Source organism: Microtus ochrogaster, linkage group LG4 (assembly GCF_000317375.1).
Source record: "Microtus ochrogaster isolate Prairie Vole_2 linkage group LG4, MicOch1.0, whole genome shotgun sequence".
NCBI classification, from domain to species: Eukaryota; Metazoa; Chordata; class Mammalia; order Rodentia; family Cricetidae; genus Microtus; species Microtus ochrogaster.
The window spans coordinates 64,202,940-64,230,191 of NC_022030.1; the positions used below are offsets into that span (position 1 = coordinate 64,202,940).

Consider the following 27,252-nt stretch of genomic DNA (forward strand, 5'->3'; position numbering starts at 1 on the left):
GCAGGTTAAGATCTTTCCTGGTAAGCCACCTCGTGGGCTACACAGATTATTAGAAATGGGTTAGATCAATATGTAAAAGACAGACAATAAGAGGCTGGAACTAATGGGCCAAGCAGTGTTTAAAAGAATACAGTTTCTGTGTAATTATTTTGGGGCATAAGCTAGCAATGCAGGCGGCCGGGTGCCGGGGACGCAGCCCCGTTGCTCATATTACAACAGTAATGTGTGGGATGTATGTCCTCCTCAACCCCAGCTGCCACTTCCAGACCCATCTCCTTCCCCTTTCCTAAAACCTGCTCTATGGGGCAGGTCTGAAGGTCAAGGTTAGGGTCAAAAGAGACAGTGGCAATTCTATGAGCCTCCACCATTATTTGGCCCTCTGTAGAGGCAGCTGACTGATGGAGATAGCTGACCGATCTTCTGAGACAGAAAGTGAGAGGGCCCTCAGGGCTGCAGGATTTGAGGCGTAGGTATCCATATGATTGACTCTGTGTTATAGGCAGTCAGTGTAGTAAGAGTTAACGTGTATAATGCAGAGCTCAGGTGTGGGTGGGGGAGGGCAAACAGGAAATACTCAGGGAGTCTGGGTAAAGGATGAGAAATGGGTACTTTCTGTCTTTATTTATTTTGTCTGGCTGGTTAGGGCAGTACTAGGGATTGAAGCCAGGACCTCATGCATGGCAGGAAAATACTCTACCCCTGAGCTATACATAGCTCCTGTCCCATTTTCAGGTTCTGAAGGCAGAATAGTGCCTTGGCTGAAGCTATGAGTATAGAAGTGTCAGAGACATAATAGTGTAAGCTGAGTGTATAAGAGACGTGGCTGTGCCACACATCTAAAGGTGATGCATGAAGTGTTCTGGGAGACAGAGCTCAAGAGAAGGAGGCGGGGATGGGGGCTGTAATACATATGCTAAACTACCCCAGTGGGACAGTAGACATGAACAGATCAAGGGAACAGGAACCAACTTCATTTGTGGGATCAGAGTTTAATGGTCTCCAGAGAGGGTGGCAAAACTCCCCCAACATATTTCCTTACTCTGAAGATGGGTAGGTACGAGGGCTCAGCTGAACAAGTATAGGTCATGAACTGCCTAGGGGTCTTTGGCTTGTGTATTGCTCATTTGTGGTACACTGTGGGATGAGGGTTGAGTGCCAGTGATTAGGAACTTGTGATGTCTTTTAAAGTGCGTGCGTGTGTGTGTGTGTGTGTGTGTGTGTGTGTGTGTGTGTACACAGATGCCTCTGGAGGCTAGAAGTGGGAATTGTATCTCTTAGAACTGGAGTTATAGTTAGTTGTGAGCCATAGTAAGTATGCTGGGAACCAAACTCAGGTCTTCTGGAAGATCAGCAAGTGCTCTTAACTGCTGAGCCATATCTCTAGTCCCATAGTGAAACAGTCTTAGGCCCCCCCAAATCCACATGAACATATTTAATGATATGTATTAGGCTGAACCATGGGACTCCCTGGTGGTTGCCTGCTTTATGCCTTCAAAATTATCACTTTTATATGGCTCAAACTCAGTATGGTTCTTTAAAAAAGAATAGTACCAGAGGGTTCTATTCAGCAGTCTTAGCCATCTGTGAACCCTGTGAGTCACAGTGACAGCTGGCCTGGAAAGATATACCCATTGGTGCAATAGTGCCATAAACGTCATGGGGGTAACCAACCACTTTTTGATTGAATTTGAAGCCCCCACCCCCAGACAGAGCTCATGTCTGTTACTGTTAGCTGGGCCAAAAACCTGTGACTGGCTGGGCCACATGCTCTAAGGGAGAATCTGCTACTATTATTCTTATAAGTTAACATAGTACTATATTGTCCTTTAAGTTATTCTCTTTATATCCCTAGATTAGTACATTTCTTAGCCCGCATCAGAGAAGCTTCTTTTTGCAGTAGATGGTGATTAACACAGAGACCCACAAGTCGTCAATAAGCAGAGTAAAAGACTACAGAGTGCTCTGTTCTAAATGGGACATATATATCACACCTGCTCTTTCCAAGGTTGAGGGATCACTGCCAACAAGAGGGCGGAAAGATTGTAAGAGCCCAGAGGAGTGGACATAGGCAGTGAAGCATTTGTTAAATATGAGAGCAAACCAAAACAGCTATGGCTGCATGTACAAGACCCACACAAGATCAAGTCACCCGAAATCCCAGCATGGATGGGTGAGGGACTCATGAAGTCTCACCCTAGCTGAGGACTCACTGGCAATTGATGGCTACTGAGGGAGAGACAGGATATTTTTTTTGAGGAATTCGGTTCTCCAAAAGGCTACCCATGTTCCAGTAGGTGCTTCACCCACCCACAGACAGACAGCACTAAGTGGACTGAGTAGGTTTAAAAAAGAGAGAGAGAGTCCATGAAATTGGGAGGATAGAATGCTGTGAGGGATAGGAGAGGAACTGGAGGAGAGGAGGTGGCAGTGGATTTGGGTAATAGGAGCGGCGGGGCTGCGTTCCCCGGCACCCCGGCCACCTGGCTAGCTTATGCCCCAAAATAACAACACACAAACTGTATTCTTTTAAACACTGCTTGGCCCATTAGTTTCAGCCTCTTATTGGCTAACTCTTACATATTTATCTAACCCATTTCTAATATTCTATGTAGCACCACGAGATGGTGGCTTACCGGGAAAGATTCAGCATGTCTGACCTGGCGGCTTGCTTCATTGCGTCTGCCTTTGAGAGGAGCTGCATGATGTCTGAGTTCACTTCCTCTTCCTCCCAGCATTCTGTTCTATTCACTCTGCCTATCTAAATTCTGCCCTATCAGATGAGCCAAGGCAGTTTCTTTATTAGCCAATGACCTTCCTCCATCAGATTTGATCAGAACACACACAACTGGATGAAATTCTCAATGGAAAGAAAGCAAGCTGCTGTTGAAAGTGCTTTAATGCCTCTCTGAGTAGGGCTACTTATTGCATTGCAGCCCAGGGAGGCCAAGGATGCACCAACTCCATCCGGATCCCTGATTAGGGCTCCTAGCAAACTGAAGCCCTTTGGTTTGCCGATGTCCTCAGAGTCCAAACCCTAGTCTACATTCCCCCGGTGATCCACTCACCATAGGACTGACAAACCACATGGACCAGGGGGTAAGACTTCCAGAGAACTCGGTCGCACCAGGACGGCAGGTTGTACTTCATCTGCAGAACAACATCACAGTTTGACAGCATGCGCACTATTTCCATTGTTATCAGTAAAGACAAAACACACACTATTAACTGGGGAGATCTGCCATCTGCTGTTGGCTCTTTCCCTGAGGGTAGCTATAAACTCTCCACTTATTTTATGTGCATGAGTGTTTTGTCTGCATATATGTATGTGCACCACATGTGTGCAGTGCCCACTGATGTCAGAAAAGGGTGTTGGATCCCCTGGAGCTGGAGTTATAGTCAGTGGTGAGCAGTCATGTAGGTGCTGGGAACTGAACCTGGGTCCTCTGCAAGATCATCCAGTACTCTAATGACTGAGCATCTCAGCCCTTTACACTATTTCTTGAGTGTTTCTTCTTAGGGTAGCATATACAACAACGGATTTCATTATGACATCTTCAAATATGCACCATCGTACTTTGCCCATATTCGTCCCTCAGTACCTCTCTTGTTCTTCCTCCCCATCTCTTCTGGTCCCCTTCTTTCCCCCACATAGCCCCCTTTCTGCTTTGATGGCATATATATTACATGTGTGTGTTATATGCAAATAATACAAAAGTGTTTTTATGATTATAAGTAGAAATTAGAATATATATTTAAACCTAAATTCTGTAAAGGAGAGAAATCTGCACTTCTGAGTCTGTTATTTCACTTAAATGTTAAGCTCTTCAACTCTTTAAACTCTACTTTGGGCTCTGTACTTTCGGATGTCCTGGCGTCCTGCTGTGAATGAGGTTAATTCGCCTTGAACCCGGACCCCCTCTTCCTTCCTGCTAGACCTTCCAGCAATCCACTCCATGTTTCCCATCCATTTCACTGTCTTTTGCCCCCCCGCCCCCGGGACCAGGCAGTATCAGGATCTCATCCACACAGGGTTCTGAGCCTTCTCTCTGCATCCTTAGCCGAAGCAACTCTCAGCGCCCATGATCTCGTACTGCTTATTCCTGGACTTGTCTAGGTTGATGGCCTTGGGTTGGACCCCATGAAAAGTGACTGACATCCAGAACTTGCTGCTTGGCTGGGCTCTCTCTAGTGGCTCTTTGAGCCTGAAACATGTCACCTCTCTCCCTTCAAACCTCCCAGTCCGAACTCCAGCTGCCCTTCCAGGCACCTCAGATGGCATCTTTAAGAAGCCACCCCATCCTTCCTGACCAATGGTTGTCTTCTTCTCTGCCCACTCCTCATGACATCATGTTTACTGGGGTATTCTGTGGCAAGCTTGTCTTCTCTCTCTTCCTATAAATAGCCTGGGGCCAATGTTCATTTGGTTCTGGCCTCTCTTCACCTAGGAGAGTCCCTCACCCATCAGAAACTCTTTGAATACAGGAGTATGTTATTGCATCTTTCCCCAAACGCTGTCCTTTCAATAGGAGTGGCCTTGTTAATATATTAGTAGTTATTCTGTGATCAGTTTAGTTTAACCTATGGAGAATATAATGTTCAGAAGCTCTTATAGGCTCTGATAAGCCCTGCAGCAAAGAAACCAGCTTTGTTGCTGTTGTTTTGGAGTCTAACCATGTAGTCCAGGCTGGCCTTGAACCCATAATTCTCCCACCTAAGCTTCTCAGGTATTGGGATTTCAAGCATGCACCATCACATTAAGATGCATGGAAACCTGTTCAATCTTGGCTAACAGAATTTGGGTGGAGGGCTTTGTTTGTTTTGGTCTTTTAAAATCAGCTTTACAGGGGGCTGCATAGTTAAGAGCTCTGGTTGATCTTGAGGAAGGCTCTGGGTTTGGTTCCCTGTGCCTTCACGGCATTTTACAACCATTCTTTAAGTCCCGTTCCAGGGGATCTGACACCACCTTCTGGCTTCTGTGGGCCTTGCATTCATGTTGTTCACAGACATTCAAGCAGGCAAAAACACCCACATATAAAATAAAAATAAGTAAATCTTTAAAACTAGCTCTTCTGTACAGTTAAGAACCAATGCGTTAAAATTCTCTCAGCGTCCTAGACTGGGACCATTATTAGCTCAGCTTTTTGCGTGTGCAAGTTGGTAGCAGTTTTTACATGTGAAAATTTTGGTTTTGGAGACAGTCTCATGAAGCCCAGACTGGCCTCAAACTCTCTGTGACCTTGAACTCCTGATCCTCTGGCTTCCACCTCCTGAGAGGTGGGGTTAGAGATGCAGGGTCCCAGCCTGGCTTGAGGCTGGAGATGGAATCCAGGGCTGTGTGCATTCAGGCAAGCACTCTACCGACTGACTTACATCCCCAGCCCCTGCATGTGTATTCTAATTTTTGTTTTTGTTGTTCCCTGGTGATGGAGGATGCTTCCCACTTTCTAGGAACCGCCATGGAATGGTAGGGTGGGGAAAGGAAGTGGGACGGGGCAGGGGAGTTGCTTATCCGAGGACTCACTCACCCCTGTGGCTTTCTGTTTCGTGTAGGCGTACTTGTCCCGGGTCAGTCTTTCGAATCGGTAGGTGGGGGCGAAGGTGATCTCCTCCTCCTCTGAAACAGACACAGGGCCCTCAGTCTGGCTTCCCTGATGCCTCCAACCCAGCTTCCCTCCTCTGCAGATGTAGCTCTTCCCTTGGTTAGGATATTCAGGCAGAGAGAAGATGGCGGGAAAGGGTACGACGGACAGAGAGGCAGCGTGCTCTCACCAAAGTGCAGGAAGACCTTCTGTTCCTTCCTCTCCAGGAGCAGTTGGTCATGGGCCAGCAGATCTGAATACTGCTGCTGTCTAATCTTCTGGATGATGGTTTCTGCCTCCTGGAAGGAGGACATGCCAGGTCAGACCCCATTCCTCACCAGACTTCCCCCTGACCACACCAAGGCCTGGGCCCCAGCAGTCTGGGCTGTTGTAAGGATAAGGAAAGTCTGCAAGGGCTGTGACATCGCCAGAACAGGCTCCAGGCTGGACCAAATCTGCATGTGGGATTTGTTGTTTTTTGTGCACTGGCTTTTAAACACCACTGTTAGTAATACTTCATGAGATAGGTAGCCTATTTCCTTTGATTTCTCTGGCTCTTTCTGTGAGAACAAGGATACCCAGCTATAAATCCACAAGTGACCTGGGAACTCCTGGCTCTGAGCATCACTATCTTGGAGACCTACCCAGGAAAAATTGGTGCCACCCTGGGGGTTAGGGGGTTGCTGGCTTTGGTGTCTAGCACACTGGTGGAGGGAGTAGAGAGTGTGCTGACCTTGGTGTCTAGCACACTAGGAGTGGAGGGGTGTGTGCTGGCCTAGGTGTCCTATAGTCCTCCCTCCTGCCTACTTCTCTGTGACTTTGAACCAGGTTCCTGCCCAGGTGAGTGTGGAGATGTGGCAACCCTTCCCCAGGAGGGTCCGGATGTGAACTCTTCCCACGTTCCTACCTGCCTGTTCATTCCCAGGAGGAATCACCTGGGGATCTCTAGTGAGGAAGGTATGCTGAGCTGGCTGCAGATGCTCACAGTCTACAGAGCTGTGATGGTGGCTGAAGGCCCAGAGATGACTCAGGGACATGGGGTCTCATGGAGAAATGCTTGGGATAAAGGGACACCAGAGGTTCAACCACAACTATAAATGATGTGTACTCTGCTCTCAGCAGTTTCCCTAGCCTCTCTGTGTACTTGACTGTAAAACAGGGTTAGCTCCTGCTGTGTCCCCTTTGTCCTTCACAGGACTAGAGTGTGGGAATGCATTCAAGTCCCTCAGTGGGAGGGAAACAGGCTGCTAACTCCAACTTCTAGATAGAAGGACACTCATTGTTCCATCCCACGCTGTCTCCTGCTTCAACTCTTATGAGCATGAAAAACAACTGTGTGGGTTCTAGATTCATCCTGTGGTCACATCAATCGGTCCCCTTTCTGTAGGAAGCCAAACAATGCTTTAGATCCACCAATGATCCCCATAATTTGTTGAAATAAGTGAGCTGCCCCCCCCACAAGATGCCTGTGCTTCCTGACCAAGCAAGCTGCTGCTGGCTGGCTGACTGGCAGGAGTGACATTGGCAGTGATGAGGGGTGGCCCCTGAAATCTGGGGGCAAAGTAGACATAGCCAGGAAGGAACTGTAAAGAAAGACAAAGGCTTCAAGACAGGAGCTGTACGGAGTCCCAAAGAGGAGCTGCTGCCTTAGCCTGTTTCTCAGTGTTCCTGTGTCTCTCTGCTCTTCCGTCTGGAGCAGACTCCTGGGCGGCTCTACAGTTCCACCTAAAGCAGGTTCTCCTTACCCAGGTGGGCAGCTCCACGCGGTAGTTGAGATCCCCAAGCCAGAAGAGGTGGGTGAACCGGTGGGTGATGTTAAATGGACTCAGCTTCTTGTCTCCCAGGGCCAGGAACCGCAGGATGTTCATATAGTTCTGATTTCGCCTAATGCAGGGAAACGAGGACCATCATCTGGCACATCTCGCATGGGGCACTGCCCTCACTCTGCCATGACTGGAGGTCAGGGGCAGCAGGTGGGACATGGGGACTTACACTCTAGTTCTGTCTTAGTGGGCACCTGAGCGCACCTGGGAGACCCCACTGGGATCACAGAGTCTAGGTCCCAAGCAGGAAGCTACCCATCAGGAAATAGGATCAGTACTTGATGGTTATGGTCATGACAGGGTTACTTGAAATAGAACAAACTTCAAGGTATAGGATGCTCCTGAGGGGTGTTTTCCTTTAGAAATGGACCAGGGAAGGAGCCTATTGGGTTAATGACATAAGTATCTTTTCTGTCCTCCAGATAAGAGTCACATATACCTAGATCTATACTAGGATACAGTTGTCTTTGTTTAAACAACAGAGGCCCAGGTCTGAGGCTAAGGCTGAGCAAGACATCCGGGTGTGCAGAAGGCTCAGGCCATATGGAGGGGACGAGTGTTGTTACCTGAGTTTTTTTTCACTTCCAGAAGTTAAGTGGCTGTTAACAAACCCCAAGGAGGTTCCATTGAACATGAAGGACACCCCTACAGCTCCCTTGTTTCCTGAGGAAGGGAAGAAAAAGAAGAAGCAGAATGTTAGCCAAGCAGGCTGGTCAAGGGATCAGAAGCTGAGGTAAAGGGCACTAACACTGTTAACATAGAGTAAGGGAAGCAGGCTGAGGAAAAAGAGGAAAGAAGATAGGTCACATGGGGCAGGACATGCCAGTGATGGGCAGACTGTACCAGCTTCATGATTTTCTATATAGAATAGAGGAAGGAAGGAGGAGGATGCTGTCATCCATATCTGGGTATGGGGATGTTGGGGGTCACTTGTACTGAGCAGATACAGGACAGGAAAGACCAAAGCAGCTTGGGATTTGGGGGGTGCCCCCCAGATGAGTAAACTGACTGTCCACCCAGGGTCTCGAGTGGGCTAAAAAACCTTTACACGCCCCCTCTATCTCACACCTTGCTGCTGATGTTTTAATTTATTTTACATTAGTGATTCTTAAAGTATGTTCCTGAGGGCAGCACAGTAGCCCCAGGGAGTCGACTGAAGAGGCCTGAATCAGAAATTCTAGGGCTTAAAATTATGTGTTTGGCAAACCCGAGCAAGCAAAGAGTTGATAGACAGGGGCCCACCACCAACCAAAACAGCATCTATATTTTGGCGGGTGGGAGATTACCTGTTTAATTTTCTTTTGGTGCTGGGGACCCAACCCAGGACCTTGCATATACTAAGCAAGTACTCTACCACTGGGTTCTGAAGGGAGTATCAGAATCTAGGACCAATGGCACTTTGGAAGCCACCTGAGACTTACTAAATCCGAACACACATTTTAACCAGCTCTCTAGAGCTGGTAGAGACCCTGGATGAGTTTTTGCAGGGGAAACCATCTGGATTTGCTAAAAAGACTAAGGGATCCCAGGGCAGGACTCTCAGGGTTTAATCTGGGGACATTGCCAAGAGAAGGAAGAGACGCAGCATGTACAGGAATGGGACTCCCCTCTAGGCTCACCTAGGGTGTTGGCGATGCCTGTCTTCACATTGTCCGTGCAGATGTGGCTGATCCGATTCTCATGCTCTGGCTTGGCAAGCACCACTATGCGAATGTTCCAGAGAGTGTGGATGGCGACCTGGTGGTGGTGGGACATAATGTGTAGTGTTGGAACCCTGAGCATCCCAAAGGGATTCACCCCAGCTCTCACACCCTGTCTTGTAATCCCTAGCTTAAGAATGAGACACAGAGCCTCACAGATGAGACCTGGGGCTGAAGATACTTCCAAGAGGTAAATATTACCCTTCCACACAGGAGTGGGGAAGGTGGAGGGAGGACTCGGGACCCTATCAACTTCTAAGGATGGCCCCTGGATGCATATCTTTAGCTCTGAAAATGGAAGAACCACTGAGCTCCTTCCTATGCATCTTTGGTGCTTGGAAAAGCATATTATCTTCCCCTCCCCGGCCGGGGCCAGCTGCTCACTGTTTTAAATGTCATGCTGGTGACTTCTTGCAGGGAGTGCCTGAGTATCTCCAGCCACTCCTTCTCTCCAAGAGGGTCCTCCTGGGTGCCAATCACGTAGATATCATGGGGGATATAATCAGCAGAGTCGTCCCGTGTCTTTCCCTGTCCCTTGGAGAGAAACCAGGACGTGATCTTCTTGGGAGGGGGTGCGTTACCTTCAACAGCAAAACCCAACACCAAGTGAGTTAAAGGCAGGTCAGGTCAAGGGCATCAGGGGGATTCAAAATGGGGGGGGAGATCACATCATTACAAAAATCACTGAGGCAATGCCCTAGATGAAGAGCTCCGTACCGATATCACCTTACATATCAGCAATGGTCAAAGTTCAGTGAGATCTTGTTGCAAAGATAATATCACATTTCCAAGAATGGGAACACTGGGACATCCTCTGTAGAGCCCTGATCTAACTGAACTGGTTGGCAAACATGTCCTAGGCTCTAGGGCAGCAGAAACACATGAGATGTGGCTCTGTCACACAGGAGTTTAAAATTCCAATTAGAGTGACGTGTTCAGGATGGAGGCTTCTATGCCACTGCCAGGAACACCAAAGGCTTCCTGGGAGGAAGTGACATTCAGCTAAGAACTGAGATGAAGAGGTGCTCAACAGGGGAACAGGAAGAGCATGCCACGTTCCTCGGCTTCCATTTGGAAAAAAGAGTGGGAGCAGCTCCTTCAAGAAACGATGGGAGATATGCTTCTGGAGACGCCCTAAGGATGAGGAGTTGTTCTTTCTCCCCACACTCCAAAGAGCTGTATGTCTCTTGGCCACCAGAGAGACAGGAAGCCAGGACTTGAATAATAGTCACTGCCAAACTCTGCTCCCCAGGGCTGTCAGTGACCACATATGGAGACCTTCCCATTCTTGTGTCACATGTATGATCCCTTGGGCGTGAGAGCCTAGGGGTTAATAGTAGACACTAGGATACCCGTTAAATTTGAATTTCTGATAGATGGGTGATTTAGAATAAGTATTCCCCATGCAATAGTTGTCTGTCAGAGAGTAAGATTTAACTGGACATCTTCTGACTACTTATTTCTAGCTAAATATTTATATTAAAACATTATCCATTATAATTGACAATTACTATAATTCATATATTCAGTATAATAATATATGGTTATATAACTATATATATATATAAACATATGGTATATATATTTAACCACACACACACACATTGTTCCTTAGTTTTTATTTCTAGCTGAGTACTTCTACTAAATAACTATTTAAATATTTTACTTATATATTTATCATATGAAATATGTTACCATATATTTAGCACATATTTTCTATATATATGATATATATTAATACTTCTATCCACACACCTATGCTAAAAACATACATTATTTACATGGAATTTAAACTTAGGACCATTTATCCATTCATCCATCCACCCATCCATCTATCTACCCACCGATCTCTCTCTCCCCTCACCTCCTCCCTACATAATACCTCATACCCTCCCAGGGTCAGACTTCTTTTTTCAAGACCTGGGGCCCTTTGTCAAGCTATAGAGTAATCTACTGTGACTGCCCTTAGGGTGCATGAGTCCTGAAAGCCCATTTTTCTCGTTCACCATCATTAGACAAACGTAGAAAGATGTAGGAGGGTCGTCTGTCTCTGTTACTTTCATTGGTTAATAAAGAAACTGCCTTACTAAATATGGGTTAAAGCAAGAGAATTAGCCAATAAGAGGCTGAAACTAATGGGCCAGGCAGTGTTTAAATGAATACAGTTTCTGTGTAATTATTCTGGTGCTAAGCTAGCCATGCGGGAGCCAGGCAGGACGAAAAGCAGGCCTGCTCGCCTCATCACTACAGTAGAACTCTTTAGAAAAGGGGTTGTACAGATGGGATAGAGACCAGGACTCTGAGCGAGAGATGGAGGTGCCCCCTTGTGCCATTTGTGGATGCTGAGGCAGGAAGGGGATCCAAGCAAAACTGGTAGGAGGGCTGGGGCAAAGGGACCCACCCATGTTCCAAGTGCCAATGAAGATGGTGATCATGTCGGGCTCTGGCTGCTCCGAATGCTTGTTCTTCATCTGCTGCAGTAGTTGGCAGAAGCCTTCTCTCTTCTGAAGGAGGAAGGGAAGACACACTGAGAAGGACCTCCACCTCCCTGCACAGTGGTCTTCAACGGATGTGCCAGCTTAAACATACTGAGGAGTGTTTTATATAATATATATATCTCATATCACAGACGGAGATCTATATCACTACAAATGAGAAGAGCAGCCATCTGGAGAGCAGTGTTTGAAGCCATGAGCATGTGGCTTCTTGGACCCAGCCATTCCACTGCCATTCTTTGTGATTTGAAGCCAAATTTTAGGAGCTACACCAAGATCCCACCACATCAGGGCACTGCAGTGTGTCCATAGGTAGAGGATCCACAAATAACTATATTGTGCACCATCCCTAAGCTAGAACTCCATAGAGTTTTAAAATTATGGTATAGAAGAACTTGAGCCACAGAGACGTGGCCATGGTCTGAGTGCTACCATGACACTTCCATCTTTAAAAAAAAAATACATGTGGGGCATGGGAATTCATGCCTTTAACCCCAATACACGGAAGGTTGAAGTTAGAAGACTGCCATGAGTTCAAGGTCAGCCTGTGCCACAGAGTGAGTATCAGGCTAGACAGGGCTACACTGCAAAATCCTGTCTCAAAAAAGCCTAAAATAAACCAGAACATAAAAACAGAGAAAAAAAAATCCTAAAGACACCTGGAAGGGGATAGTTCAGAGTTAACAGTGAGCGCTGTTTTGTTTAAACTCTTGATTATTTGTATAAGCTATTCTTTTTTTTAAACCAATGAGATTGAATTACTTATTCAATGATGGAAAATTTAAAGAAACTAGAGCCAATGCAATGGCTCAGTGGGTGAAGGCGTTTGCTGTGGAGCTGAGTTTAACCCTTGGGACTCACACGGTAGATAAACAGGACTGACTCCCGCCAGCTGTCCTCTGACCTCCGCACATGCGCTGTGGCACATGCAAGCCCCACCTCCAAATACCTAAAACCAATCTTCTTTAAAAGAAAATTTAACGAAACTAAGCAAAGGCAAAAGGATGCATTGAGAAAAGAGCCTCCCTAATCTTTCACGCTTATTTGTCCCTGTGTTCACAGTGGGGCACGAAGCTGATTTGTTCCTCTCTTAGTCAAGAGGGCTGTTGACAAGAGGGCAGCAGGTTTGAGATGAAGGCACATGCAATATGAAAGGCCGGAATCTTGGTGCCCCTGGTTACAAAGCCAGCAATTTTATATGATTCAGCCTCATCGTTGCAAGGCTCACAACTGCCCACTCCAAAAACACCAGCTCATCAGGATCTAACAATGGCTTCTTTATTGAAACCTGCCTTTAGCTGGGGATGGCTCAAGAGTCGGTGTCTCAACCCTTTTGATCGGGCAGCAACACGGTAGAAATAACTAGTTTTGGACCCGTGCTCCTGAAGCCCAGAACACTGCCCAGTTGTGTGACCTCATACTGCTTTTCCCATCACGTCTGGACTGGGTCCCTGTTGTCCCTGTCAGCCTACGCCTGGGGCTATAACCTCATAATCACTCCCAGGACAGGACAAAGTACACACCTAGGGGACTTGGCAGGGATTACCTCTGTTAGACTGTACTGGGAGCCCCCGACCCCCACCCGGCTCCATTAGCTTGTCTCCAGTATCTGACAGGCAGGGGCAGCCACACACGCCAGGATACACACCCTATGTGCTCTGCCATCCATTTTCACTGCCTCAAATAAATGGTACTGACGAGCACAGTCAGCAAGGCCTCTAGGTGGGATTCAGAACACTTGAGGTGATTTCTGTGGTGAGCAATCAAGGGGCAGGGAACCCACATCTGGCTGGGATGAGGCACATCCAGGGGTTTTCCTTGTGGCCCATAGTGCCTCTTCCTCTGTCAGCCATCTTACTTCCACAGGGCGGGGCAGTTTTAATACAGAAGTCTTCACAAGGAAGCACTGGTCAGCATGCAGATTTCAAACCAGAGCTGACCCAAAGGGGTCCTAAATCTAACCAAGAGACACTGGTAACAGAAGCTTCCTGGCCAGCTCAGCACCAGGCACAAGGCAAGGGATGCCTTCTCTCCACTGGGAGACAGCACTCACAATCCTGGGGCAGAGGAACCAGAACTCGGCAAATCGCAGCCGGCCCAGGTCCTGACCACCTAATCTCAGCTTCCCAGGTGTGAAAAGGGTTACGATTGCAACTTAAGGAGCTTATGACTGCAACCCCCTGGCACATCCCAGCCCTCAAGACACATGTCCCTTCTCGCCCTACTGTAGATGCTTATTGTCACTTACTTTAGAGTCAGCAAAAACATATTCCTTCCTCAGGATTTTCTCCTTCTCTGTCTCCACCAAAATCACCAGCTTGTTCAGAAACTTCTGGGACTTGATAAGCTGCAGGACTTCAGAAAACCAGAAGTTCAGAGAGTTATCATCTGTTCTTTCAACCACTGTGCCCAATGTCCACGGCATTCTAGGCGCCCAACCCTCAAGCTGACCCTTACATTCCTGGGCTAAGCTCTAGAGGCTCACTCTTGAGAAGCGGGGTACCCAGAACCATCTAGAAGTGGCTTCACTACACAGACCACGCAACTCTACCCCATCCTGTGATCTTCCTCCTTCCATGCCGCTCTGCTTCCCCCTCCCTTCCGTCTTGCTTAATTTGTGAAAAACTCACATAAAAATTGTAGTTTCCAAAACCAAAACAGAACAAAACAAAACAAAGCTTGGCGGTGGTAGCACACGCCTTTAATCCCAATGCTAGGGAGGCAGAGGCAGGCAGATCTCTGTGAGTTCGAAGCCAGCCTAGTCTACAAGAGCTAGCTCCAGGATAGACTCCAAAGTTACAGAAAAACCCTGTTTTGAAAAACAAAACAAAATAAAATAAAAACAATACCTCCCCCCCCCCCAAAATATGTAGAGGTTTTTTTTTTTTTTTTTTGAGACAGGGTTTCTCTTTGTAGCTTTGGAGCCTGTCTTGGAATTCACGCTGTAGCTCAAACTCACAGAGATTTGTCTACCTCTGCCTCCTGAGTGCTGGGATTAAATGCATGCACCACCACCACCCAGCTTAGTTTTCATTTTTTATCAAAAGTTGAAAGGCTGGGTACCATGCTCAGCAGGTAAGAGCATGAACTGTTCTTTCAGAGGACCTGAGTTCAATTCCCAGCATCCACATGAGGCAACTCATAACCACCTGTAACTCCAGTTCCAGAGGGATGTGACTCCTCTGTTCTCTTGGGGACACCTGCACTCACATACACAGACACATACTCACAACTGAAAATAATAAAGAAAAACTACAAATGAGCGGGGCAGTGGTGGTGCACGCCTTTAATCTCAGCCTTTGGGAGGCAGAGACGGATGGATCTCTGAATTTGAGGCCAGCCTGGCCTATAGAGCGAGTTCCAGGGTAGCCAAGGCTACACAGAGAAACCCTATCTCGAAAAACCAAAAATATAAAAAAGAAAAAAAAAGAAAAGAAAAGAAAAGAAAAAGGAAAAAGAATCAAATCATTCCACAAGGCTTTTTCCCTTTAGTTAATAGGACCCTTCCTCCACACTTCCCTCCAATGTCCTGCTCCCTGAAGGCAACTAATTTCAGTGAACAATCCCCAATGAACTCTTTTGAAATTTATCCCATGTTTCTTGTTCCTTTTTTATTTTATTTTTTTAAAATTTTATTATTATGTATAATTCTGTCTGCATGCCAGAAGAGGGAACCTGATCAAATTACAGACAGCTGTGAGCCACCATGTGGTTGCTGGGAATTGAACTCAGGACCTCTAGAAGAGCAGCCAATGCTTTTAACCTCTGAACCTTCTCTCCAGCCCCTATTTTTTTAATATATTATGTGCATGGTTGTTTTGCCTGCATGTGTCTGTGAACCACATACATGCAGTACCACTGAAGGTCAGAAGGGGGCATTAGATTCCTCCAGGTTGACTTGAATTACAGATAGATAATGGTTGTTAGCCACCATGTGGGTTCTGGGAGTAGAAACTAGGTCCTCTGTAAGCACAAGTACTCTTAACACCTGAGCCAATTCTCCAGCTCCTATCTCATATGTTTCTTAAAGAAAAAAGAAAAAAAGAAAAAAAAGGCTGGGTGTGATGGCGCATGCTTTTAATCCCAGCACTTGGGAGGCAGAGGCAGGTGGATCTCTGTGAGTTTGAGGCCAGCCTGGTCTACAGGAGCTAGTTCCAGGACAGGCTCCAAAGCTACAGAGAAACCCCGTCAGGAAAAACAAAACAAACAAAGTCCTCTGCTTGCTTCCAGTTTCCTGAGGTTTCATTTGAGAAATGTAGAAATGTTTTCTGGGGTCAGGAGACGGCTCAGTGAGTAAAATGTAAAATCATTTGCCTCAGCAACCTGAATTCTAATCTCCAAAACTTTAATAAAAATCTAGATTCGGTAGCACGCTGTGTTCCTACAGGGGTGGAGACGGAATCACCTAGAAACTCCTGAGCTGGTCAGCCAGGAGAATGTACAAGGTGGCAGAAATGACCAGAAATGACATAGAAAACAAGACTGACTCCTGGAAGTTGTCCTCTGAGCTCCACACAGCACACACACAGTCACAGCTTATGCCCACTCAGGCACACCACACACACACACACACACACACACACACACACCACACACACACACAACACACACACACACACACACACCACACACACAACACACACACAACACACACACACACAACACACACACACACACCACAGAAAGATTTCCTATTACACATTAGCTTTCTACCACACAAGTGAGAATTTAGGTTTTGTTGCTGTTGTTCACACATACAACCTTGTACCCCCCTGATTCCTTATCAAACATAATTTCAGTTTCCCCATCATCTTTCCAACACCCTATTTTTGCTGGATAAACACTCAGTGCTATATCACCATGACGATGACAAGGCTCCTGACAGACTGGCACTTGTCTTTTTCTTTGTTCTTCGTTCCCTAAACAACAGTTTTTCCTGAGTTGGGGCTCAAGAATGGACCCTTAGCTGAGGGGCTACTGACAGCAGGCTGCTGGGGGAGAGAAATACAACTTTCTTTAAGGTACGGCCACTGGTAGGTACCACGACCCTGGGGATGGTCTCACTCCCACAAACATATGGGCAGCACAAATTGGACTCAGTAAGAGGACACGAAGTTGGGGGGTGGATCTAAGAGGACTTAGGGGAGGAATGCGGGGGTGAAGATGATCAAAATACATTGTGAACATGTATGAAATTCTCAAGGAATAAAAATATTAAACGTGGGGCTGGAGGGATGGCTCAGTGGCTAAGAGCATTGCCTGCTCTTCCAAAGGTCCTGAGTTCAATTCCCGGCAACCACATGGTGGCTCACAACCATCTGTAATGAGGTCTGGTGCCCTCTTCTGGCCTGCAGACATACACACAGACAGAATATTGTATACATAATAAATAAATAAATAAATAAATAAATAAATAAATAAATAAAATATTAAACATTTCCTGAGTTTCTGTAATTGTACAATTGCCCTGCTCTCTTCTTTTTCGATGGTGCTGTGGGTCACCCTACACGCTGAGCTTCCGCCCTAACTCTGCTACGGGCTTTCCTGATTCGAACTCTTCCCCCCAATTTGTAACACTCATTCTCACGTGACTAAGCACTTCTCTGTTGCCCGTGTCCAGTGACTAAGCACTTTCCCAGAACCTCTAGGTCAGGTGGCCTTCCTTCTTCAACACCCTGAAATCGACTCCCCTGCCCCTCTAGCTGGACCTTCTGTCTCACATCCCTTCCTCTTTCTTTGTTTACACCTTCATTTTGACACAGTAGCACCTCTAGTAGCTTTCCAAGACTTAGTTTCTAAAACTCGCCTGACCTTTAAATTAGTATATATTAACATACCCTTCACTCACGCACGTGATGGACCCGGGTCAGTCCACATTTACTCCATGTCGTTCTACTTCTCTCCCCCATCTTGGTCATCTTTTCCCAACATTCCTTCCTCTCGGTCTCTCTTTTGTCCTTCTTCTCTCTCCCTCCCTTTTTCTCATCCCTAGTTCCATCCATTTTCCTGTAAATGGTATCCCCTTGTTCTTCAATAGAGTAATATCTATTCCATTGCCTACAGGAACATTTTCTTCATTCACTGATGGGCACTAAGGTCAATTCCCTAACTTGGCTATAATGGATGTGGCTATGATCAACATGGGTGTGCAGATATCACTATGATATTAATCCCCTGTCAGATGAACGGCTGCCTATTTACCCGGTTAACTGTTTCCCCTTGTTGGTCAGAAGCTTTTTAGTTTTATAGACTCCCATTTGTCAAGTTCTGCTACAGTTCCCAAGCTATTGGCGTTCTTTTTCGGGAAGAAGTCCTTATCTGCAGCTAAGCCTAGCGGCAGACACCATATGGGGTCCCATGCTGAGTCCTGGGAGTTCTCAGAGCACCCACAGAAGCTGAGGGATGCCTAACATAGTCTGTATTCTGTCTCACTCAGGAAGTCTGGGGCCTTTCCACAGAACCCAGTGTAGTGGGCGTCCCCTCTGTCGGAGGTGTCTGCTATGCTGAAGACTGGGGACATCCTCAACCTGGACACACGTGCTACTCGGTGACATGCTTTTCTGGATTCTTTTACTAACACCTGTTATGGTTACGAATTCCCTGGGCTAGTGCATCAATTTAGAAAAGCATGCTGTGCACCATGGTGTGTGTCAGGAGACTGAACGAGGAACGCCACTGTCGGGTCAAGTCTGAGGCTAGCCTGAACAATACAGTGAGTTGCAGGCTAGTCCAGGTCATTAGACTCTGCCTCAAAAGACAAAAACAGACCCTTCTCCTGAGAGCTTCCTTTGAATTTTTACCTTTTAACTCTTTTGCTGTTTTTATTCTATTTTTGGCAGCACTGGGGACCTCACACAAGATAGACGAGCACTTTGCAACTGAGAGCTATCTTATTATTTGGTTTTTCAAGATAGGGCTTCTCTGTAGCTTTTGGAGCCTGTCCTGGAACTAGCTCTTGTAGACCAGGCTGGCCCTGAACTCGGAGATCTGCCTGCCTCTGCCTCCTGAGTGCTGGGATTAAAGGTGTACATCACCACCACCACCGAACTTCTTTTGGGATTTTTGAAACAAGGTTCTGTACAGTCAAGGTTGGCTTGAACTCCTGATCCCTCTGCAGAGTGGTTCTTCCTTTTTCTTTTTCCTCTTCTGACAGTTCTCAAACTCTCTACACAGACTAGCCTGTCCTCAAACTCACAGAAATCCACCTGCCTCCCAAATGCTGGAATTAAAGACATGTACCAGCACTCCTGGCTTTAATTAATATTATTATTTATTATTATTTTTTTAATTTTTGAGACAGGGTCTCTCTTTGTGGCCCTGGCTGTCCTCAAACTTGCTCTGTAGACCAGACTGGCCCTGAACTCAGAGATCCACCTGCCTCTGGTTCCCAAGTGATAGGGTTAAAGGCATGCACTACCACACCCAGCTATGGGTGTTCTGCCTGCATGTATCTGTGCACCAAATGTATGCAGAGCCCATGGAGGTTCAAAGAGGGCAGCTGGTTCCTCAGAACTGGGGACACAGATGGTTGAGAGCTGTCATGTCTGGGCTGGAGTAAAACCTGGGTCTCCGGAAAGAACGGCCAGTGCTCTTAGCTGCAGAGCCACCTCTCCAGCTTATTTCGCAGTCTTAGGTTCTTATCTCATAGCCCGACTTCTTTTTATCCATAGCACTCATCCCCCCCCATTCATCCCCTCCCCCCATATATCCTGTCTTTATATTCATTGTTGCCATGTTGTCCCTTCATTGCTGCAAGCTCAGAAGAATAAAGACATGGAACTAAGCAAGACACCAAACCTTGAGCCATTTCCAATTAAAGATAGGTTTCAGTGAGGAAGCCACTATTACATTTTTGTAAGCTGAAGTGTGGACAACTGAGGTTTGCAATTATGAGGTTCAATCATGAAATTTCTGAGTTTTATGGGGTCTGAGATCATCAGTGTTGGCCCTTTCGTATGATGCAGGATGAAATGTTTGTGCCCTCATTCAAAGTGTAGGCTGGAGAGGCTCAGTGGATAAGAGAACATGTATCTCCTGCAGAGGATACGAGCTAGGCTGCCAGGTCCCATGTCAAGCAATTTACAACAGTCTGTGACTCCTCTTCTGGTCATATGTGCTCATGCACACATGCGTACGCGCACACACACACACACACACACACACACACACACAAGTGCGCGCGTGCACGCACAAATTTATAAAAAGGAAAGGAGATTGTAGATGTGTACCATAATGCACAGCTTGCACTATTGTTGTGGCTAATTTATTTTTTATTTTTTTTTTTTTTGAGACAGGGTCTCATTATGCAGCCCTGGTTGGTCCAAGGCTCACTGTGTAGATTACTCTGGCCTTGAATTCCGTGAAGAGCTGCCTGTTCTGCCTTCTAAGTGCTGGAATTAAAAGGCTGCACCACTGTGCAGAGCCTAGCACTATCTGAAAAGCAAGCACCTGGGAGGGTAAAGTCCAAGGTCATCTGACAACATAGGATTTTGCTCTAAACATTTGCTTATTTGTATTTTCTGCTTTCTTGAAACCAGTGAGAAATAAAATGGAATGAAATTACAGAACTGGTGTCAGGAGCACTGGGAATTCTAAACCTTAGCTACACAGTGAATTCAAAACTAGCTTAGAAAACAGCCTCTGTTTCAAAAAAAAAAGAAAAACAAAAAACTAATCAACCAAATAAAACAAAACATCCACAGAAAGAAATCCTCTCTCTCCCTCGTCTCTCTCAATATTTTCCTTTTATTTATTTATTTTGATTGATAGAGAAATCTACATGAAGGCACACATGAGGCTCTGGAACACGGGGACAGTGTGGAACAGGCGAATCTGTCTAAGCAGCATGGACGGTCAATCACATGGCTGTCACAGTGACCACAGCACCCAGCACCGAAACCCAGTTCTCGACTCTTCTCAGGAGCTCAGTGTGACCTCATTACCTGTCACCAGTGACCCCGCTGCAATGGCTCTCTTGGCCTACTCTCCCTGCGCAAGTGGCACACACTTGTCTGAGCTAGCTGCTTCCGGCACAGGCTTCCTGCTCAAACCATCTGCCGCTCCCCAACTGGACGCAGTAAGTCGGAGCCCTGCCCTGATGCTATGAGCTCAACTCCACAATTACCCGGCAGCTCCTTACTCCAGAGCCCAGAGGCTCTCTGTCCTAGTCCATCTCCCCATCCCACCCCACCCCCATTCCATTCTGTCCTTACAGCAACATGGGAAGGGTAATTCTAACAGTGACACCGCTGACAGTGTCACCAAGCGGCACTAAGCACCCTCTCCATGCCGGGCTAAACATATTTTGGTATTCATCCTTTTAACCCTTGCAGCAGCTTTGCAAGATGTAACTGAGGACCGGAGAGAAGGTGCCAAACCAAGTCACGATGGCTGAGCTGGGAACTCAGCTCTGGACTTCTAATACTCCTTGTGGTATTTATTGATGGGTCGGAGGATCCAGTACCCCAAAACATAGCACCTTGACAGAAGGGATGCGGAGGCAGAAAGGACTTTCTGGTTTGTCTATAAGATGGTGATAAAACCATTTAAGATGCTGTCCATACTTGGAGGGAAGAATGTCCTACTGCCAAGGACAAAGGAGGCTGAGCGGAATCTGAGCTCCAGGCCTGGCTAAGCTCCTCCCACTGCCCAGTCTCAGCCCACCTCCCTCCCAAACCTGGTTATGAGACTCTGCTCAGCCTTCCTCCCAGTCCTAGTTTCCCTGTGGGGGCTTCCACGTCACATGAGACTGACATGTGATCAATCTAGTCTCTTTCCTCTTGGCAATTTGTCCTGGTTTCTGCCAAGTACTCAAGATGCAAGAGGGGAAAGGAGATCTTTTCTTCCCCAGTACTATCTTGACCCTTCCCTGGTTCTACTCTACTCCTGACAGGACCAGTGCTCAGGAGGGGCTCAGGAGAGGAAGTGCAGGTCAGCAGGCCCTGCCCCATCCCTAGTCCCTGCCTGGACATTCTCCCACTCAACCCAGAGAAGTGAAGCACGGATTGCTCTCATCAGCATGAATGCATGGCTTCTCATGCCTCCTCCACGTGAGGTCCGTTGTCACCATTCCCACTTGACAGAGACTGTAGGCCCAGAGAGGCTGGGTTACTAGGCTACTGTGACACACAGCAGGAGGCAGAGCCTGGATTTGAAGGCAAGGTAGTCAAACCCCATGTTGGGATGATGACCCTGCACCATCAGAGCCACCTGTGGCACTATCTCAACAGCACCAAGGTCTAGCCTGAAACTTCTGTCTTGGGAGTGTTCCCAAAGTCCTCTTCATGAGATATTTACCTGGCCCAGGAGGTTAGGGCATCCAGCACCCCCCTTGCCATCCAATTGTTTCTGCACCACCCCCAGGCCCATTTCTGCTCTTCTTCCAGACCCTGTGTCACTCCACCGCAGGGTGTTTGCCCTCTCTGAAGACTCTTTCCTCAAGCCCCTTCACACCCTGAGGTCTCAGCTCACATGTTCATTGCTCTGTCTGCTCCCTAGACCATCCCTTCTTCCCAGAGGACCTCTCCCTGTTTTCTCCAAGGCTTCCGAGTAGCTGAACTGATAGATTTATCTGAGTGCACTGATAGATTTCCCTGAGTATTTATTCACCCTCAATGCACCAGAATGCAAACTGCATGTGGGCAGGGACCATATGGGTTGCTAGCTGTCCTGCCCACAGCAGCTTCTTCCCCAGCTGTTGTGGGAATCATTCCCACTGTGTACATAAATACTGGACAGTACATAAATACAGGGCTGCAGTGGCTCGGGAGTGCCCGTGAGAACAGCTGGTCTCAGGGAGGCTGGATGCTGAGCTGTACCATGATATACAGAATCCAGACAACCCCATGTGCTGCTTATTCAATCGTTCTCATCCCTGAGAACCAGAACCGGAGGCTCAGAGAAGTGGGTCACGGTCTCCAGCTTCTAACTGACAGAGCTGGGATGTGAATTTGGACCACGGAGACACAGAGCTCAGACACTTGAGATCCGTGCGGTTAGTGCTTTGCTAGGAGTGCCAGCCCAGCAGCTCCCCTAGCCACATCATCAGGACAAGGCACACGCAGAGACATAAAATCCCCATGCATACACATGGGACTGCTAGGGGGCAGTTGTGACAAGAAATCCATTTACAATCTCATTTCCAGGGGTATTGGCAGAATATGCACGCAGGGAGATCCCTGATGTGTGTCCTCTTGGCAGGAAAGGAATTCAATGGGCGGGGAGAAGCTCTGGGAGCACTCAGGGACAGGGACCACCCTCAAGAGTGGGGGAGGGGGACTGGCTTTTGCTGACAGTCACTGTGGTGCCCATTGGCTCATCTATTTGAATGCCTGGTTCCCAGTTGGTGGAACTATTTAGGAAGAATTAGGAGGAATGGCCTTGTTGGGAGAGGTGTGGCAGTGGAGGGGGCAGTTGGTTTCAAAAACCAGCATCCTTAATTAGCTTTCTCTCTGCCTCGTGCTTGTGAATCAAGATGGAGGTAGGCTCTCAGCTACTGATCCAGTGCCACACTGGCCTGCCTGCTACCGTGCTTCCCCATCAGGATAGGCATGGATGTTATCCTTACTCTGGAGCTGTGAGCCCCACCTCAAACATTTTATTTTGTAGTCATCATGGCCATGGTGCTTCGTCACAGCAATAGAAAAGTAACTGAGACCCTTGTTGGCCAGACGGTTAGGCACCGGTCGTCTGTAGGAGTTCCCACACAGAAGCAGAACACGAGGTGCGTGTTGAAGGGTTAGGGAGGGCTGGGGAGCGGGTGGCTTACTCTTTTTGTGGCTGTAGAACTTGTCCTCAGACCCATCCTTGGACTTCTTGATGATCAGTTTCCCAGACTCGACGTCCACTTTGAGATGCATTTTCTGAGGAATCCCCAGGGACTCCGACTTTACCTTCAGAGTGGAAGAGATGTAGTCAGAGGCTGGGCTCTGGGGCTACCAACTCTGATCAGTTTGTCTACAGGAACTCTGGGTCAATGTCCTACGAAAGGCTGTCTGGCTATTGTTCCCAGGCCTTCTCCACCCTGGCCTGACACGCGCACATCCCACAACACCCCGCTATCCCATACATAGCACGCCTGAAAATGGCTGGCACGGAAGCCGAGCCAGGCTCGCCCATTGTGCGACCCAGCTGTTCCACGACAGATTTGGTGGAGGAAACAGATGAACTGTTGGGAAATGGTTTATTCACTGATTAGTTTGACAACAGTTATTAATCCGATGTGTCATCTACTTCTGGGAAGAGTCTTACTAATAGATTCACACTCCGGGGCCTTGTTACAACCACTAATTGAACATCTACTGGTAATAATTACGAAGAAGGCTCTTGCCCGGGCATGTTCAGAGAGCGAAACTCAAAGCTGAGTGTGGTGGCACAGAGGAGGCTGTGTGGGACTCTATCTAAAACAAACAAACAAACAAACAAACAAACAAACCAATAGGAGTGATAGAGGGGTCAGGCAAGATGGTTTTGTGGGTGAAGGGACCTACCACCAAGCCTGGTGACCTGGAGAACTCATTCCTGTAAGCTGTCCTCTTACATACGCACACACACACACACACACACACACACACACACACACACACACACACGAACTCACACACACACACACACACACACACACACACACACACACACACACGTAAGCACGCACGTACACACGCATGCACACACACAAACACGCACACATGCACACACGCACACACACGCACACGCATGCACACACACACGTACACACACACACACACACACACACACACCCAATAAACAAATAAATGTAAATTTAAAAAAAGCAAGGCGGGAAAATAAAATGGAAGTCGGTCTTTTGTGGGACTCCTTTTCAGGGATGAAGAAGGCTTTGGGGTGGATGGCGGGGTGTGTCATGAAGGCCGGACTAGGTTGGGCCGGAAGCATCAGAATAATGAGGGTCCTCAGATGAAAACCACCTTTCTGTGTCTCAGTCTAAGTCAGTCATTTTTAAGGGAATCACAAGAACTGTTTTCTCGAACTGTCCCCTGCCCCAGATACTATCCTATTATAAGTCTGTGGCCCTCAGTTTGCTGTTACTCCTCTTTCCCATTTTAAGGAGGACAAAGTTTAAACCACCTTGGGACCAATCAGGAGCTCTTTCTTTACAGGTTTCCCATGAAGGGGGCTTTGCTGATGAAGTTACAGAACCATTTTGATGTTTATCTACTTTTCCAACGAGGTGGTTTCACGGACCACTAATTCCTGCCACTGGGTTCCTTCTCCCTCTACAGCCCAAATCAAAAGCCCTCTTTTCACAGGAACCATGGTGGCTCCCGAGGGTGGATCTGGAGGTCAGGCTCCACTCCTCTAGGGTGACTTACCTCAAATGTGACTGGAGGGATGAGGGAACGCCTGTTGGGAGACTCTGGGCCCTCGTGCAGCAAGGCCTTGACCTGCATACAGCAATGATGAGTCAGAGAGTCATAGGAATGCAGAACCGGGGACTTGGACATTCTTGGTGCAAAGAGGGGACTAAAGACAAAAGCAAGAGGCGCTGGAGGACCCTGTGAGTACCTTATCTTCAATGGAAGACAGCAGACTTGTCAATTGGCTGAGCTTGGCCACCATGTTGATGGGGTTGGCTTCACTGGGCACCTGGGGAATCAAAATGAGCACAAATGACGGTTGGTGGCCAGCGAGTTGGGGGAGGGATGGGGGGAGGGATGGGGAGAGGGATGGGGGGAGGGATGGGGGGAGGGATGGGGGGAGGGATGGGCTCTGAAGACTTCCCCTGCTGCTCCCCTTTCTGCCTCCCATCCCACAGTGCCATTACCGTCCCTGTCAGAAGACGAGGACACTGTGGTATATATAAGCACCCCAAATCCCTCATGGCCAGAAAAATAGATCTTCACTGCTTCTCTTTCCCTCACCCACAGTGCTTCTCACCCCACCTACACAGTCCTTAAAACTCTGGGGCCATCCTTGAGCATCACCTTCCCGCCCTCCTACGTCGCCTGAGCTGCTTTTCTTGCTCTACTTCCAAAATATACCCATCCCCACCTCTTAAAACCCTTACTGGTTGCTTCCCATGGTGGCAGGACCCCATGCAAGCTCCAGACCCCGTCTCTAAAGGTGCTACAGGCTCACAAGTTCCACTCTGAACCACTCTCCTCCTTGCTTCTGGTCTACCGTGAGCTACGCTTGGTAAGGAATATCCAGGGGCCTGGATCTCATCTGGGAAGGGCATCTTGCCATCGAGATCTCAGATCCATAAAATGCTCCTCTCTGACTACCATAGCTCAAAACTGGCTGTCACCATCAAACTACCCTGATGTGGTCTGTTTCCATCACCATGGGGTGAAGTCATTGCTTTCAATTGTGGTTTTGGTCTATGATTCCCTTGCTAGTATGTTGGCTCCATGAGGAGAGAGACCGAGAGCATAGTGTTCAGGGATTCAACACTGATGTTTGGCTAATAAAGATGCTTAACAGACCTTTTTAATGAACAGTGGGGACCAGAAGCCTATAGTCACTTGTCCAAAGACACACAGCCAATAAATGACAGACTGGGTCTGGCACCCATGTCAGCTAGGCTTAACTCCAAGCATATATTTATAGAATAGACATTTGCAAGGCTGAGGCATGAATTGCATGAGTAGGATTCAAGTTCAATTCTAAGCACTGAAAACAAAACAAAACAGAAGCTATTTTCTAAAAATCACTCTTTTACCTTGGAAATGCTGTCCTCCCGGAGAGGCAGAGTTAACGATGTACTGCCCCTGCCTCTGGAAATAGAATGGACCAACCAGACCGGCATATGACTAACTGGAACACTAGCCCTTCCCCCACAGCCTTTGCTCATGCTATCAGTCATACACTGACTTTTGATTTAGTTTGTTTCCTGTTTGCTTGAGTCAGGGTCTGGAGATATAGATAGCCTAGGCAGGCCTTCGACTTTCAACCTTCCTTTCTTAGCATCCTATAAGCTGGGCTTATAGGCCTGTGCCATCAAATCTGGTTTTGGCTACAGGGTTTCCCTGTGTAGCCCTGGCTATCCTGCAACTCACTCTGTAGACCAGGCTGGTCTTGAACTCACAGAGATCCGCCTACCTCTGCCCCCTGAGTGCTGGGATTAAATGCATGCAACACCATGCCCAGCTTAACTACACTTTTGAAAGAGTTTGCAGGCCTCACTCAGGTCTCATACCATTCCTTAGTTCCCTTGGTCAGCAACTATTCTGACTGTCATGTTTTTTCACCTCTGCCTCCCCAGGGGAAAAGACTCTATGGTGGCAAGAGTCAAAGCCTTGTTAAGATGCCAGACACCTATCTGGGCGTATCTGCTCCTTTTCCCGCTGCGCAGGGTTGGGCATTACTGCATGGACAAGGAATGAAGAGCCAATGGGGATAAGACTGAACTCAGGCACAGGGGCCAGTCTTCTTCCCCTACCCCTGTATTAGATCACTGCTCTGGACTATAAAATAGTCCAGAGGGCCTATCAAGATAAATATTCCTGGGGCTGACAGGGGGTTGATGGTTACGAGCATTTTCCAGTCTTCCAGAGCACCTGAATTCAGTTCCCAGCACCCACACTGGACATCTTACAACTGCCTGGAACTCTAGGGGATCCAACACCTCTGTGGACACACCTGCACACACACACACACACACACACACACACACACA

General features: G+C 47.5%; 1 protein-coding gene across 1 annotated transcript in view; it reads right to left on the reverse strand.

Annotated features, from left to right (window-relative positions):
- The window catches only part of Inpp5d (inositol polyphosphate-5-phosphatase D), a 111,317-nt gene that overhangs the window by 15,533 nt on the left and 68,532 nt on the right, over positions 1–27,252 (reverse strand). The window contains exons 7-18 of the mRNA XM_005361784.3: positions 25,140–25,220; positions 24,947–25,018; positions 23,365–23,488; positions 13,846–13,952; positions 11,504–11,606; positions 9,487–9,683; positions 9,022–9,139; positions 7,969–8,065; positions 7,325–7,463; positions 5,770–5,878; positions 5,526–5,614; positions 3,066–3,147 (exon numbers count right to left, since the gene is read on the reverse strand). Coding sequence (XP_005361841.2) covers positions 3,066–3,147; positions 5,526–5,614; positions 5,770–5,878; positions 7,325–7,463; positions 7,969–8,065; positions 9,022–9,139; positions 9,487–9,683; positions 11,504–11,606; positions 13,846–13,952; positions 23,365–23,488; positions 24,947–25,018; positions 25,140–25,220 — 1,318 coding nt within the window. The remainder of the gene's footprint in view (positions 1–3,065; positions 3,148–5,525; positions 5,615–5,769; positions 5,879–7,324; positions 7,464–7,968; positions 8,066–9,021; positions 9,140–9,486; positions 9,684–11,503; positions 11,607–13,845; positions 13,953–23,364; positions 23,489–24,946; positions 25,019–25,139; positions 25,221–27,252) is intronic.